The sequence below is a fragment of the Convolutriloba macropyga genome, chromosome 10 (assembly GCF_964194025.1).
Source record: "Convolutriloba macropyga chromosome 10, txConMacr16.3, whole genome shotgun sequence".
Taxonomy (NCBI): Eukaryota; Metazoa; Xenacoelomorpha; order Acoela; family Convolutidae; genus Convolutriloba; species Convolutriloba macropyga.
The window spans coordinates 9,785,433-9,798,219 of NC_134477.1; the positions used below are offsets into that span (position 1 = coordinate 9,785,433).

A 12,787-nucleotide genomic window follows, 5' to 3' on the forward strand; every position below is an offset into this window, starting at 1 on the left:
GGATCAATTAAAACAAATAAGTCAGTGTACTTTTCCTGGAAAAGTAGGATATATCTGGACAATCTTCGCTATTTGAGTGCACAAATTTCTTTGATTAAAGTCCATTTTTTTAAAGAAGGGATAGCCGACCAATCATGAGAGACATAAATGTGGTTCCACGTCAAATAAGTTTGCAGGTATTACAGCAAATGTCTTCGATTCCGAACGGCCGAGACCAAATTTATCATCAACTAGAAATTCCTTCAAAAAAATCCCCTGGATCGAAAAATAAGTGCCAGTCTATTGATTTAGATGAAACGTAATATATGAATTGATTTGAATTGTTTATGGAAAGAGGTTTTTTCAAGCTGAGACAGCTGGATTGCAGTAGCTTTGACTTTGCTATCAAAAAAAACTTGGAAAAGATACGGTATTCGTGAGGGCTTATTGTTGACGTGAGAGGTAAAACGAAAGAGAAATCTCTGATAAATTTTTAAATTATGTTAGAGAATTATTCATTAAGTATGATTGTTATGCAAATCACACAATCGTAATACGAATGATCACCAGAGAGGACAGTAAACAAGGTCATAAGACCTAATTAAAACTGCCCTAGGGCATAAGAAGAATTATGAAACAAACAGTAAAGTGATGAAGAGAGTTTCTATTTTTATTGGACAATTTTTACAATTTATTTACAATAAAAAGTAACAGAAGAAATAATAATAAATTGGAAATTGGACTGCTTTCAACTTTTCGATATCTGCGTTTGCGAAATCGTGACTTGAAATCTTCAAATCAGTTCCGAAGCAGACTTGGTAAATATTGTTTATGAGTTCGATCAACCAATCTGTGGTTTTTCGATTGCCATGTTTCTCTCGCTCTTGCTGAAGATAGTTGTTATAACTTGAACTCGTTTTTAACTCGAGGTAAAATTCATATAAATTAGTTTCGATAAATACCAACTCCTCTTCGAAATATATTTTATCGAAGTACTTTTTGAACTGTGGCATGTAATCTTTGTAAGCATTTTCCAATATATCCCAATTTACAGGCGAAAATTCCATCATTTTTGAGTAAAACTCGGAAACTAATTGTCGAATTTCGGATAATATCTGAAAATCATTAACTTTTCGGTCTAAAATAGATTTGTAATTGGTTTGTTTCTCCCTAAACGATTCAAGTTGATCTTTTGAAGGTAAATTTGGTTTCGTGTAACTTGTTATGAACAAAATAGTGCCTTCCGGAAAAGTTTCGTGAAAACTTTCTAAAAATAGATCAGTTTTCAGCCAATGGAAAGCCTCGCCTATTGAAACCAGACCAACATCACGAGCATTTATTGACTGAGAATTTAGAATTTCATCCAATTTCGTGCCCTCGAAAACAACATAATCAATGTTACCGATTTCTGATTTTGTCTGTTTCGCGATTGAAATTTGACCAGGATTGTTGTCGATTCCCAAAATATTGTCAAAATAAGGCGAAATTTGACGTGCTAAGATTCCAGTTCCACAAGCGATGTCAAGCGCGCATTTTGATTGGCTGAAAACAAGTTCGGGTATTCGTTTGAGAAAGCTTTGAGGGTAACAAGGACGATATTTATTGTAGAGATTTGAATCGGTGGCGTAATTCGATAGTTGAATAGTAAACGTCATTTTTGAATTTTTGAAAATAGTTTTACTGATTAGAGACAAAAATTTAGCTCGGTTGTTTGCAAAATTATGGTAATTTGAGATTGAATCTTAAATTTTGATTGTAAGAAAGTTTGATTTTGTTTTAATATTTCCAAAGTTGTCCAACAAATGTCTTCGATTCCGAACGGCCGAGACCAAATTTATCATCAACTAGAAATTCCTTCAAAAAATCCCCTGGATCGAAAAATAGATGCCAGTCTATTGATTTAGATGAAACGTAATATATGAATTGATTTGAATTGTTTATGGAAAGAGCTTTTTTCAAGCTGAGACAGCTGGATTGCAGTAGCTTTGACTTTGCTATCAAAAAAAACTTGGAAAAGATACGGTATTCGTGAGGGCTTATTGTTGACGTGAGAGGTAAAACGAAAGAGAAATCTCTGATAAATTTTTAAATTATGTTACAGAATTATTCATTAAGTATGATTGTTATGCAAATCACACAATCGTAATACGAATGATCATCAGAGAGGACAGTAAACAAGGTCATAAGACCCAATTAAAACTGTCCTGGGGCATAAGAAGAATTATGAAACAAACAGTGAAGTGATATAGAGGTTTTTATTTTTATAGGACAATTTTTACAATTTATTTACAATAAAAAGTAACAGAAGAAATAATAATAAATTGGAAATTGGACTGCTTTCAACTTTTCGATATCTGCGTTTGCGAAATTGTGACTTGAAATCTTCAAATCAGTTCCGAAGCAAACTTGGTAAATATTGTTTATGAGTTCGATCAACCAATCTGTGGTTTTCCGATTGCCATGTTTCTCTCGCTCTTGCTGAAGATAGTTGTTATAACTTGAACTCGTTTTTAACTCGAGGTAAAATTCATATAAGTTAGTTTCGATAAATACCAACTCCTCTTCGAAATATATTTTATCGAAGTACTTTTTGAACTGTGGCATGTAATCTTTGTAAGCATTTTCCAATATATCCCAATTTACAGGCGAAAATTCCATCATTTTTGAGTAAAACCCGGAAACTAATTGTCGAATTTCGGATAATTTCTGAAAATCATTAACTTTTCGGTCTAAAATAGATTTGTAATTGGTTTGTTTCTCCCTAAATGATTCAAGTTGATCTTTTGAAGGTAAATTTGGTTTCGTGTAACTTGTTATGAACAAAATAGTGCCTTCCGGAAAAGTTTCGTGAAAATTTTCTAAAAATAGATCAGTTTTCAGCCAATGGAAAGCCTCGTCTATTGAAACCAGACCAACATCACGAGCATTTATTGACTGAGAATTTAGAATTTCATCCAATTTCGTGCCCTCGAAAACAACATAACCAATGTTACCGATTTCTGATTTTGTCTGTTTCGCGATTGAAATTTGACCAGGATTGTTGTCGATTCCCAAAATATTGTCAAAATAAGGCGAAATTTGACGTGCTAAGATTCCAGTTCCACAAGCGATGTCAAGCGCGCATTTTGATTGGCTGAAAACAAGTTCGGGTATTCGTTTGAGAAAGCTTTGAGGGTAACAAGGACGATATTTATTGTAGAGATTTGAATCGGTGGCGTAATTCGATAGTTGAATAGTAAACGTCATTTTTGAATTTTTGAAAATAGTTTTACTGATTAGAGACAAAAATTTAGCTCGGTTGTTTGCAAAATTATGGTAATTTGAGATTGAATCTTAAATTTTGATTGTAAGAAAGTTTGATTTTGTTTTAATATTTCCAAAGTTGTCCAACAAATTGCAAGAATTTGCTTTCTTTGCAGATTTGCAAAAAACAGCGAGTTCTTATTGCGCGTCCCATAAAATTGACATATATAAGCGAACGTTTCAAAAGCCACAGTATAGTGTTCAAATCTCAAAGTTCAAACTCAAAGCGTGTACAAAAAATTGACGACTGAAAGCTAATGAAAAAAAAACTTTGACATTCAAATGACCATATTGATGTTCAATTTCATGTTTCTGAGGTTCATCTTCATGTTTCCGAACGTTCTACTAATTCAATTTTTTCAGACAGACTTTATAGTCAGTCCCATAAAGTTACAACGCTATCGAACGTTTCAAAGGTCAAAGTTCAAATTTAAAACATGCAGATATCAAGCAAAACACTGTCCATTTGCATGCCCCGAGCTTTTCGAACGTTCGCTTGCGTTGCAACTTTATGGGACTTACTATAGTTAGTCCCCTGAAGTTGCGACGCAAGTGAAAGTTCGAAAAACTCACGATGCGCATTAGGGAACTAATTTAGGACAACTCATTTTTCTTTATATGTGAACGACTTTTTAATCTACTATAAACACAACGCAGAAGGTAATTCAATTCGCAGAATACACAACTATTGTCTGTTGTGAAAAGGAAAATAGCTTACACAGAAAAAATAAGCAAATTTTGCATAAAACAGAAAAATATATAGAGATAAACAAACTAACTTTGAAAGCAAAAAAACTTGAATTAATCATTTCTTTGCCCAATAATTCTTATTTCAGATCTATTTTTTATGAAAACGAAGTTCTCACAACAAAAGAAATATTGCAGATAACTTGGTGTTCAAATTTTCAGAAACTTTAATCTCGAGGAAAAGCTGAACGAAACGTTTAAAAGATTACTCATGCTATAAAGTCAGCATACCTAATAAGAAATCAAATTCCCCCAAATGCGCACCTTCTTATTTGAAAAGTCACTTGTGCTTTCACACTTACCGTTTTTGGCAATCTTTTTGCAAAATTTATCTGTAAAAAAACCTGAAACGCCTTAATTGACATGTTAACTGGGTTATCAAGGTGCTCTTTTTAAGCAAAAAGTATGAAAAAGCGAGAAATCTGCTAATCCAGACAAAAATTCCACCAGCTGGGCTATCAATGGCATGAATGTCGCTAATCAAATGTTTCCTTACGACATAGCTAGACCAGAAATCATGAAAATTTTCACGGTTAACTGAGTCTTCACCAAAACATTCGAATAAAACAATTCAAATTTAATCAGAATGTCAAAACCAGCTTGGAATGAATTAAATTGTTCGTCGATCGGTTGCTTTTGCCAACAAATATTTCTAAGAAAACGTTGAATGATTTCTTGCTCTTACAACATGAAAAAGTCCTTTGAATAGTAACGTAGGAACTTTCAAAAGTTATTGTTTTAGGAGGAAAACAATGAGAAGAAAATTATTTCATGTGATTCTATAAGAAGTTTAGGTGATGTTTATAAATTTGCTTGAGTGAATTCAAGTATATTTTTTCAAGTATATTTAACAATATGGTTATAATTTTAGTTTACTTGTTGCAACAACATTCCGAAATCTTTGTTTTAAAATTAAAATTTGATCATTGAAACGTCCAATAGCGTTCCAATTTCGTAAAAATTTTGCGTTCTACATATTAAGATATAGAAAATAATTATTGTTCTTTTTATTTGTGTGGTTTCCCGAATTCTGCTTTCGGATAGGTTGTTTTAACAGGTTGTGGAGAGTTGGGGGGGGGGGGGTGTGTTTGATCATTTCAGCGTGGACCTTTTCCCTGGGACAGCTTTGAAAATACGTACTAAACATCAATTCAAAAACACGTATTTGTAGCATACATCGTTTCTGAGCGATTTTCAGTTCCAATAAGTTATGACTTTGATTTTGAAAAATCAATTTTTGAAGGACTTAGCGTAAGACTTTTAAAAGTTTGAATCAAAGGTCAAAATAACTAAAGTATTATCCAATATGAATAATTTTAGAGGACAACTACATCCACAAATTGAACTAAATGTTAACAAATGTAAATTAGTGAAGACGATTTGTTGGCTCTATTGGTTATAACTAATTAATAAAGATTAAAACATTTAAGTTAGCAACTTCACGTCAGAATTTAACTTGTCTGAGCTTAACAACAGAGCTTACTCAAATCAGAATTTAGTTCAAATATTTATGCGAGTATTCAGTTTTTTTGAGGTCTTAATTTATGAAAGCATCTGCTTTTTATGACATGTTCTATTGTAATTCACATAACACAACGCAGGAGAGCGGTTGAAAACTTCAGATATTCAAACGGATATCGAAATGAAATCAAAACACGAAACAGGATTAATTTTTTGATTACAGCAAAATATCTTATGATAAAACTTGCGTTGTCTTGAATAATTCAATATACTGTATTGTATCATCACGTCTCTTGTGACTTCAAAAATTGTGATAAAAATTCAGAAAATGGTTTTCTGTCTCATCTATTAATCATTTCAACTTTACTTTGTAAAAACTTCAGATATTGTAAAAAAAATTCAGAAATTTGTTTTCTGTCTCATGTATCATTCATTTCAACTTCACATGGTAAAAACTTCAGTAGTTGTAAAAAAAATTTCAGAAATTGGTTTTCTGTCTAATGTATTTTTCATTTCAACTTCACATAGTGAGTGAATTTGGCTTCATGCAACGATTGATCTCCTTGCTAATGAGGGAAGCAATTATAAAGGACTACTTTAAGCACAGAACAAAAGTCTTCTATAATGTCACCAAATATTAGCGTAGGGGCTAGAAAAATGAGCCCAATTTTGTTCCAACTTAATTGTCACAGCCGATTACAATGAAAAGAGGAAAACGTTTGAGAACGTTGTTTGTTTCATTCGTTGCAGATTGTTGCAAAAGTGACATGTATTGAGTATGTTGTTTTGTAATACATTTCAGTTTCTTCAAGTAATTTTCTTCAATTCTTTTTCAACCGTAAAGTACTAAACTTTTAATCAAGAAAAACTTGTATGGGATCCAGCTAAAACTAGGATTGCTAAAATTTTAGAGTACGTGAAAACTGGGATACAAGCTAACCTAACTACAATCGATAGCATCAACAACTTTTTGATAACTCAATTTTTTTAAATCCCATTGATTGGATAGTTTCAAAAGAATAATTATTAGCATTAGAGCTACTGAAAAAATGAAAGATAAAAACAAGAAATATTTAAAAACAATAAAATAGTTAAAAACATGAAAGTTTAAATTCTTTTCTTGCAGAAGTTGAAACAAAATTAATTTAATTCAAACTTCTGCAAAATAAAATAAATTCTTTAGTTAATCGCGAAAATCGCATCAGCTCAAATCAAAAACAGATCAAGTTGGAACTCATCTTGGAAACGCAACCGACACAATCAGGTTTTCAATGTTGCAGCGCAATCCTCATGAGCACCCTGATCTTGTAGTTTGCTAGTGAAAATTAATCTCACCGCTCAGATGGTGAGACTATGATGATATGAAATTATTGATTCCCTTTGTTCTGCATTGTTGATTTTTTGCTTAGATTTTATTCGTTTTGCATGCGAAATTCCTTCTCTTTGAGAGAGTTTTGATCAACACATTTAGGGATTTCATGGGGCTCTATCAACTATGATGAATGCATTTCTTTGGATAGCCATTAAGCAAACTGAGAGGGCTAATTTACTAATGGAAACTGACAAGCCCTCTAGAATAAAGCTTCTGTTGTCCGCGATAACAGTCATTTGTTTCTGCGTATTCTTGAATGTCTATGAAAAACACCCGAGCACTTCAGTTATAGCAAAACAAAACTAACAATTGTTTTCTGAACAATTTCCCTTTTCGAAACAAGTGCCTATTTCGGAACAAAGAGCCTGGCCAGCCTCCAAAGCCGCAATTCCGTTTGAGTTTGGTTGCAACGATGAGTTCATAACCAAGTCGAAAGCAGCGGGCCTACCTGCTTACCAAGATGAAACATTATTGTCGCCCGGCCATGAGTTGCTGTCTGTTATTTTGTTCTTTCTTTTTCTACGACAGGGGCTAATTTTCAAACTAGCTAATCAAAGAAATTAACTGTTACCATTTAAAGTAGTGAACATATAAGATTGAACTGCTCTTTTGCGGTTTTTAAATTTCTTTATTCTTTAATTTCTCAGTTATCAAGTAAAAGTTTCTGTATTTCTCCTAGGAGTTTTTACTGAATATAATATTGCATATGAAAACTGGTGGCAATTGTTTTTCTGCTCAATGCTTTTTACAAAAGCACACTTCAGCTTAAAAGTGACAGCGAAAAGTAACATTCTATCAAATCTGTAAATCAAGATTTAAAGAAGAAATTTCCACCTAATTTTATCTATTTAATTCACTTATTTCACTTTGTGTCTTCGGTAGTACTCTTTTTTGCTTCTCCGTCAGTCTCCCGAACAAAAATAGAAACGGTTTGATTGATTGCGTTAGTTTGTACTTTCAACGTATTCCGATCTCAGTTCTCTTTGATGCTTTCCAAAGATGTATTCATTTATTCTTGTTTTGCATGCTTTAATTTGTTTTCTTACTACAAACAGTTCCGTAAAAATAGCTTTTTACCATAAAAAAATCGAGAGTTAAACTGAAAAAAAATTTTGCAAAAATTAATTTTCTTCTTTCACGATCAGTTAAAAGCTGTAGAATGGACCCAACTCAGGTTAAAACTTTGTGTGGTGATTACTTACATAAGAGCAAGAGTTTGGGCAAATTTGGATAACATAATTGATCCAGACACTTACAAAAACAAATTTTACTTCAATACTCTATTCAATGATTGCTTATTTCAAGTACATTTTGTTCTTCTATCTCTACAAAAGCAGAGTAGAAAACATTTCAGAACTCAAATAAGGAGCAGCATCAGTAATGATACTTAAAAATGTAAAAAAGTCTTTGTTGACCAAAAACAATCAACCTCGAAAGCAAATGTCGCCAATCAGATATTTTTTTACGGTAATTTAATACGGAGGAATGAGAAATTGTTTGCACGTGCGTCGGGTTGATCTCTCAAACCCAACGAGCAAAACAAGAACTGAGAAAAATTTACATTTGAAATTTGATTCATTAGCACCCAAAGTTGAACCCCCCCCCCACACATTTTTTTAAAATCAGGACTGTTATCTACAAGAAGTCGACTCAGCAGTGTGTTGCTGTGGGGGGCCGAAGTCCCACCGGGTGGAACAACTCTATTAGTCTCAAGTTGCAGATTCCCCGGTGAGATAATTCCAGTTTTTAGTGCTGTGGCAGTCTATAAAGAGGAGATGTGGTATATTGTTTTCTTATAAACAATTTTTTGCACGCTCAAAAATGAAGTACAATTTAAGAGCAAAGAAGCGTTGACAATTGAAAATTCACCTGAGACAGACGTTTGTTCCGAGAGTGAGGTAAATCCCAACCCAAGCAGTGGTTTAACTCAACAGATGTCCAACCTTACAATAGAAAATAAGTTTCACATTTCACCTGGCTCTATTTTATTTATTGTTGACACAGCCGAAAAATTATATAAGACCCAGGTATTGGAACATCTTTTGGAAGAAACGAAAGTTAGATACATTGGATGGGGCACTGATTACGACTCATGGATCAACTCAAAATCAATATGGTCCTATTGGTGTTTCAAAAAACCTTTAAATAAATTGAAAAGAATCTTCAAGGAACTATCAGACAAAGTTGACGATCTGCTAATTAATGCCGAGAGCGCACTCTATGTAGACGAGGCATTAACCGGTTTGAACTCCGAGAGCAGTAGAACAGATGGAAAACTTCCAGATATAAAAACGTTGCTGCACACTAAAGTCCTGGCTATCCGCTGTGTCCCTATCAATGTACGGTACAAATCGTCAGAACTTTTCTCTGACGTCATTACTGATTGCATTGAAGATCCTAATACAGAACTAAACTAGAGAAAACTCTTAGGATTGTCTAAATGCATTTTACGTACCAGTAACAGAGGAGGGCGAAAACATAGGCGGAACAACGACCAAAGAATTCTAGAAAGAATTAATCGCTGGAACATCGGAGACTTTGGAGGGCTATCGAACGAAGCTTGCTCTTTGAAACAATCAAAACGATCAAACGATACAAACTCCGAAGAGATTATCAAACGTGCAAAAAATTTGTGTTTCCGGGGCCAATATGGCAGAGCAGCAAAAGTTTTGGCTTCTGATGGTTTTGCACCAGTCAACAAGGCAACTCTGGATAGTTTGAAAAAACTGCATACCCCTGAAGAAAAGCCTATTGTAGTCCAAAGTTTTTCATCACAAGCCTATCAATTCAGTGAGGAAAATGTATCGGAACAGCTGAACTCGTTTTCAAGATTTACAGCAGCTGTTCCTTCAAAAATGTTTCCCGAACATCTTTTGCATGCTGTACAGTGTACCGCTTCCGATCAGTCACAAATTGCCTTGAGAGTACTGACTAAGCTTGAAAACATAAGCTGCCGTGGGGAACTTCCCGAATTTGTTTCCCAAGCTCTATGTAATGCATCGTTATCAGCCTTGCTGAAAAACAAAGGCGGCATTCGCCCTATTGCAGTCGGAGAAGTCTTGAGGAGGCTAATTGCTAAATGTTTAGCCAAGGAAGCAAACTTAGAAGCAAAGGAACTTTTCCAAAGCCTGCAATTGGGTGTGGGAGTGAGGGGAGGAGCGGAAGCCATTATACATTCGACTAAGATTTCGTATGAAAAAATACTCACCTCGTCCAGTTCCTCGGGTATTTTGCAAATTGACTTTTGCAATGCATTCAATTCGATAAAATGCAGTGAAATGCTGAAAACCGTTGCCAGTGCAATGCCAGGCATTGCTGCTTTTAACAATTCCCGTTATTCAAAACATAGCCAATTATTCTATGGCAAATTTGTTGTTAGCAGTGAAAGCGGTATCCAAAAAGGCGACCCATTAGGCCCTTTGCTTTTCTCTCTGACGCTCTGGCCCATTATAGAGAAAATTCAGGAAACTTCGCCAGAGCTTCAACAACATTCCTGGTATCTAGATGATGGTGTCTTGGGGGGCTCAGAGGATGATCTCATTAGATCTTGGGATCTTCTATGCCAGCTCGGATCTGATCGCGGCCTCCAAGTCAGTGTCGATAAGTGCGAACTGTGGTCCACGGTAAATTTAGACAGACTGGATATAGGAAAAAAACGAAAAAATATTTCGGGCCTTGAGGTTCTTGGAGCTGCGTTAGGAACCCCTGAGTTTGTCTGCATGAAACTTAACGAAAGGATAGGGAAAATAGGGGTACTTTTTGAAAAGTTGGACTATCTTGATGACCCTCAGTGCTCCCTAGGTATCCTACGCCACTGTATTGGTTCCCCCGCAATAGTGTATTCTTTGCGTTGTCAAACGCCCACAAGTCCAGTTATTAAATCCCTAAAAGAATTTGATGCCCAACAGCGCGAAAAACCTGAGAATATCCTTTGAACTGTTCTTCCAGAAGAATCCTGGACTCAAGCAACCCTGCCCATAACACTTTCAGGGTTGGTTGTTCGCCAATGCCAGGACCAGTATAAAGCATCATACGTTGGTTCTGTTCTCTCCTCTGTAGATCTTGTTTCGAAAATAACCGGTGAAAGCCCAAAAACGGCCAAGTTTTTCAGGATCTTCATTCCATTTTAGCACAACTGGACATTTCAAACCTCTCACAAAAGACGATTCAGTATGCTCTTGATAATGAAAAATTTCATGGTCTCAAAGAGAATCTAGCTTGTGAGAGAGAATCCACCCGACTTCTCTCATTGTCTGTTTGACATGCTGGAGCATGATTGTCTGCTCCCCCCATTCCAGCTCTTGGGCTTCATATGGCACCAAATGAGTTTAGAATTAGTGCAAAGTACAGGTTGGGTGTACTTGTCTACGACGCCGAAAGGAAGTGCCCGTTCTGTAAAGCAGGAGTTCTTGACATCTATGGGGATCATGCCATTGCGTGTCACGATCGAGGAGACGCAATTGCAAGACATGACCGGATTCGAGATAAAATAGTGTCTGCTTGCTCATCTGCGAATCTCTCACCAGTAGTTGAAAAAAGAACTTAATTCCAGAAAGCCAGTCACGCCCTGGAGATATCTTTGTCCCGACTTGGAAAGCGAGGAAACCTGCTGCATTTGATGTAACTGTTAATTCGTCGCTGCAATCCAACTCCCTCACTAATGCGGCTACAAAGGCAGGATACGCACTTGATGCAGCGGATGAAAGAAAATATTGTCTCCATGACGATAAATGCGCAAAAATGGGAATCACATTTGTTCCCCTTGCAATTGAAGTCCTTGGCGGGACACTCAAGCGGTTGGCTGTGTTACGTGACAATCGTTCATTCCAAGCGCAGGGGTTGTCTGTAGCTTTCTGTAAATTAATGCAATCCTTGTCAATCACCGCTATTCGGGGATCAGCGGAAATGTTGCTTGCACGGGCTCCCTAGTAGACCATTTTGCTTTTTGGTTGCTCGACCGCTCGGTGGGGAGATGGTTGATCCAGTACGGTTGCAATCATTGTCGATATATAAGATCAAGGGGTCTGCCTCAATGATTTTGACACGCTCTTTTTGGCCAGATTTAACCAATTCAGAATAAGAAGAGTCCAGATTGGTCCTTTAATGATGAGTCGCCAAAACGACTGCAACAAACGGGAGCCTTATCAATGTGCAGTTCTAGTGTTTTTATTTTTACCTGACCAAAGTGAATAAAAACATGAGAAACCAGAGAATTAAAACATACATTTTACATGTGAAAAATAAAAAATGCCGATGAAATGAGATTCATAAACTGTTGATCTGTTGTATTGACAACCACCGTTTTGTTAACTTAGTTTGAAAGTATATACAGACAATTATTTTTCAAATTAACAATTTGTTACGTTATTATTTAATTTGATATGGTTTAGTGGTTGATTCTGTTACTACAACTGTAGAAAATTTTTATGAACACAACATTTTTCTTGAGAATTGAAGAAAACTCTCACAAAATGTTTAAACTCATAATAAAAATTCCGTCTGAATTCATCAAAAATTTTTCTAATCAAAACTAGTTCCAACACCATGCAAAGGATTCTTCAAACACTTTCATCACTGACATAACCTAATATAACTCATAATCACAATAAGTAATTGGAAATTGCTGAAACAGTTTGAAGTGTGCAAACATTAGAAAAAGTGACTCTAATATGCTCAGTTTCAAATACTGCTTTTTCCTAACGCTTGCTTTCCAGTTCATGTTCGTATATGCGGTTTCTAGCAATTAACTCTGAGAGCTTCTTTGTCTGAAGTCCGTTTGCTGGAAGTAAACATTGAACCCCCGAACTAAAATTACAGAAATGCGTGCACCCTAACGTTACGATGCGAAAGAAACCTTTGCTTTGGTAATTTAACTAGAATTTGTTACTGATTTCCATGATTGCTCTAATAAGGTTCCGATAAGAC

General features: G+C 35.4%; 1 protein-coding gene across 1 annotated transcript; it reads right to left on the reverse strand.

Moving 5' to 3' along the window:
- Positions 1–514: 514 nt before the first annotated feature.
- On the reverse strand, positions 515–1,811 carry LOC142348272 (uncharacterized). The gene has a single exon (XM_075399567.1). It carries the CDS (start codon positions 1,632–1,634, stop codon positions 675–677), a length of 960 nt encoding a protein of 319 aa, XP_075255682.1. The 5' UTR covers positions 1,635–1,811; the 3' UTR covers positions 515–674.
- Between the last annotated feature and the right edge of the window lie 10,976 nt (positions 1,812–12,787).

Excerpts from the sequence above, each read along its gene's own strand:
- LOC142348272 (XM_075399567.1), bottom strand. The coding sequence starts at position 1,634 with ATGACGTTTACTATTCAACTATCGAATTACGCCACCGATTCAAATCTC.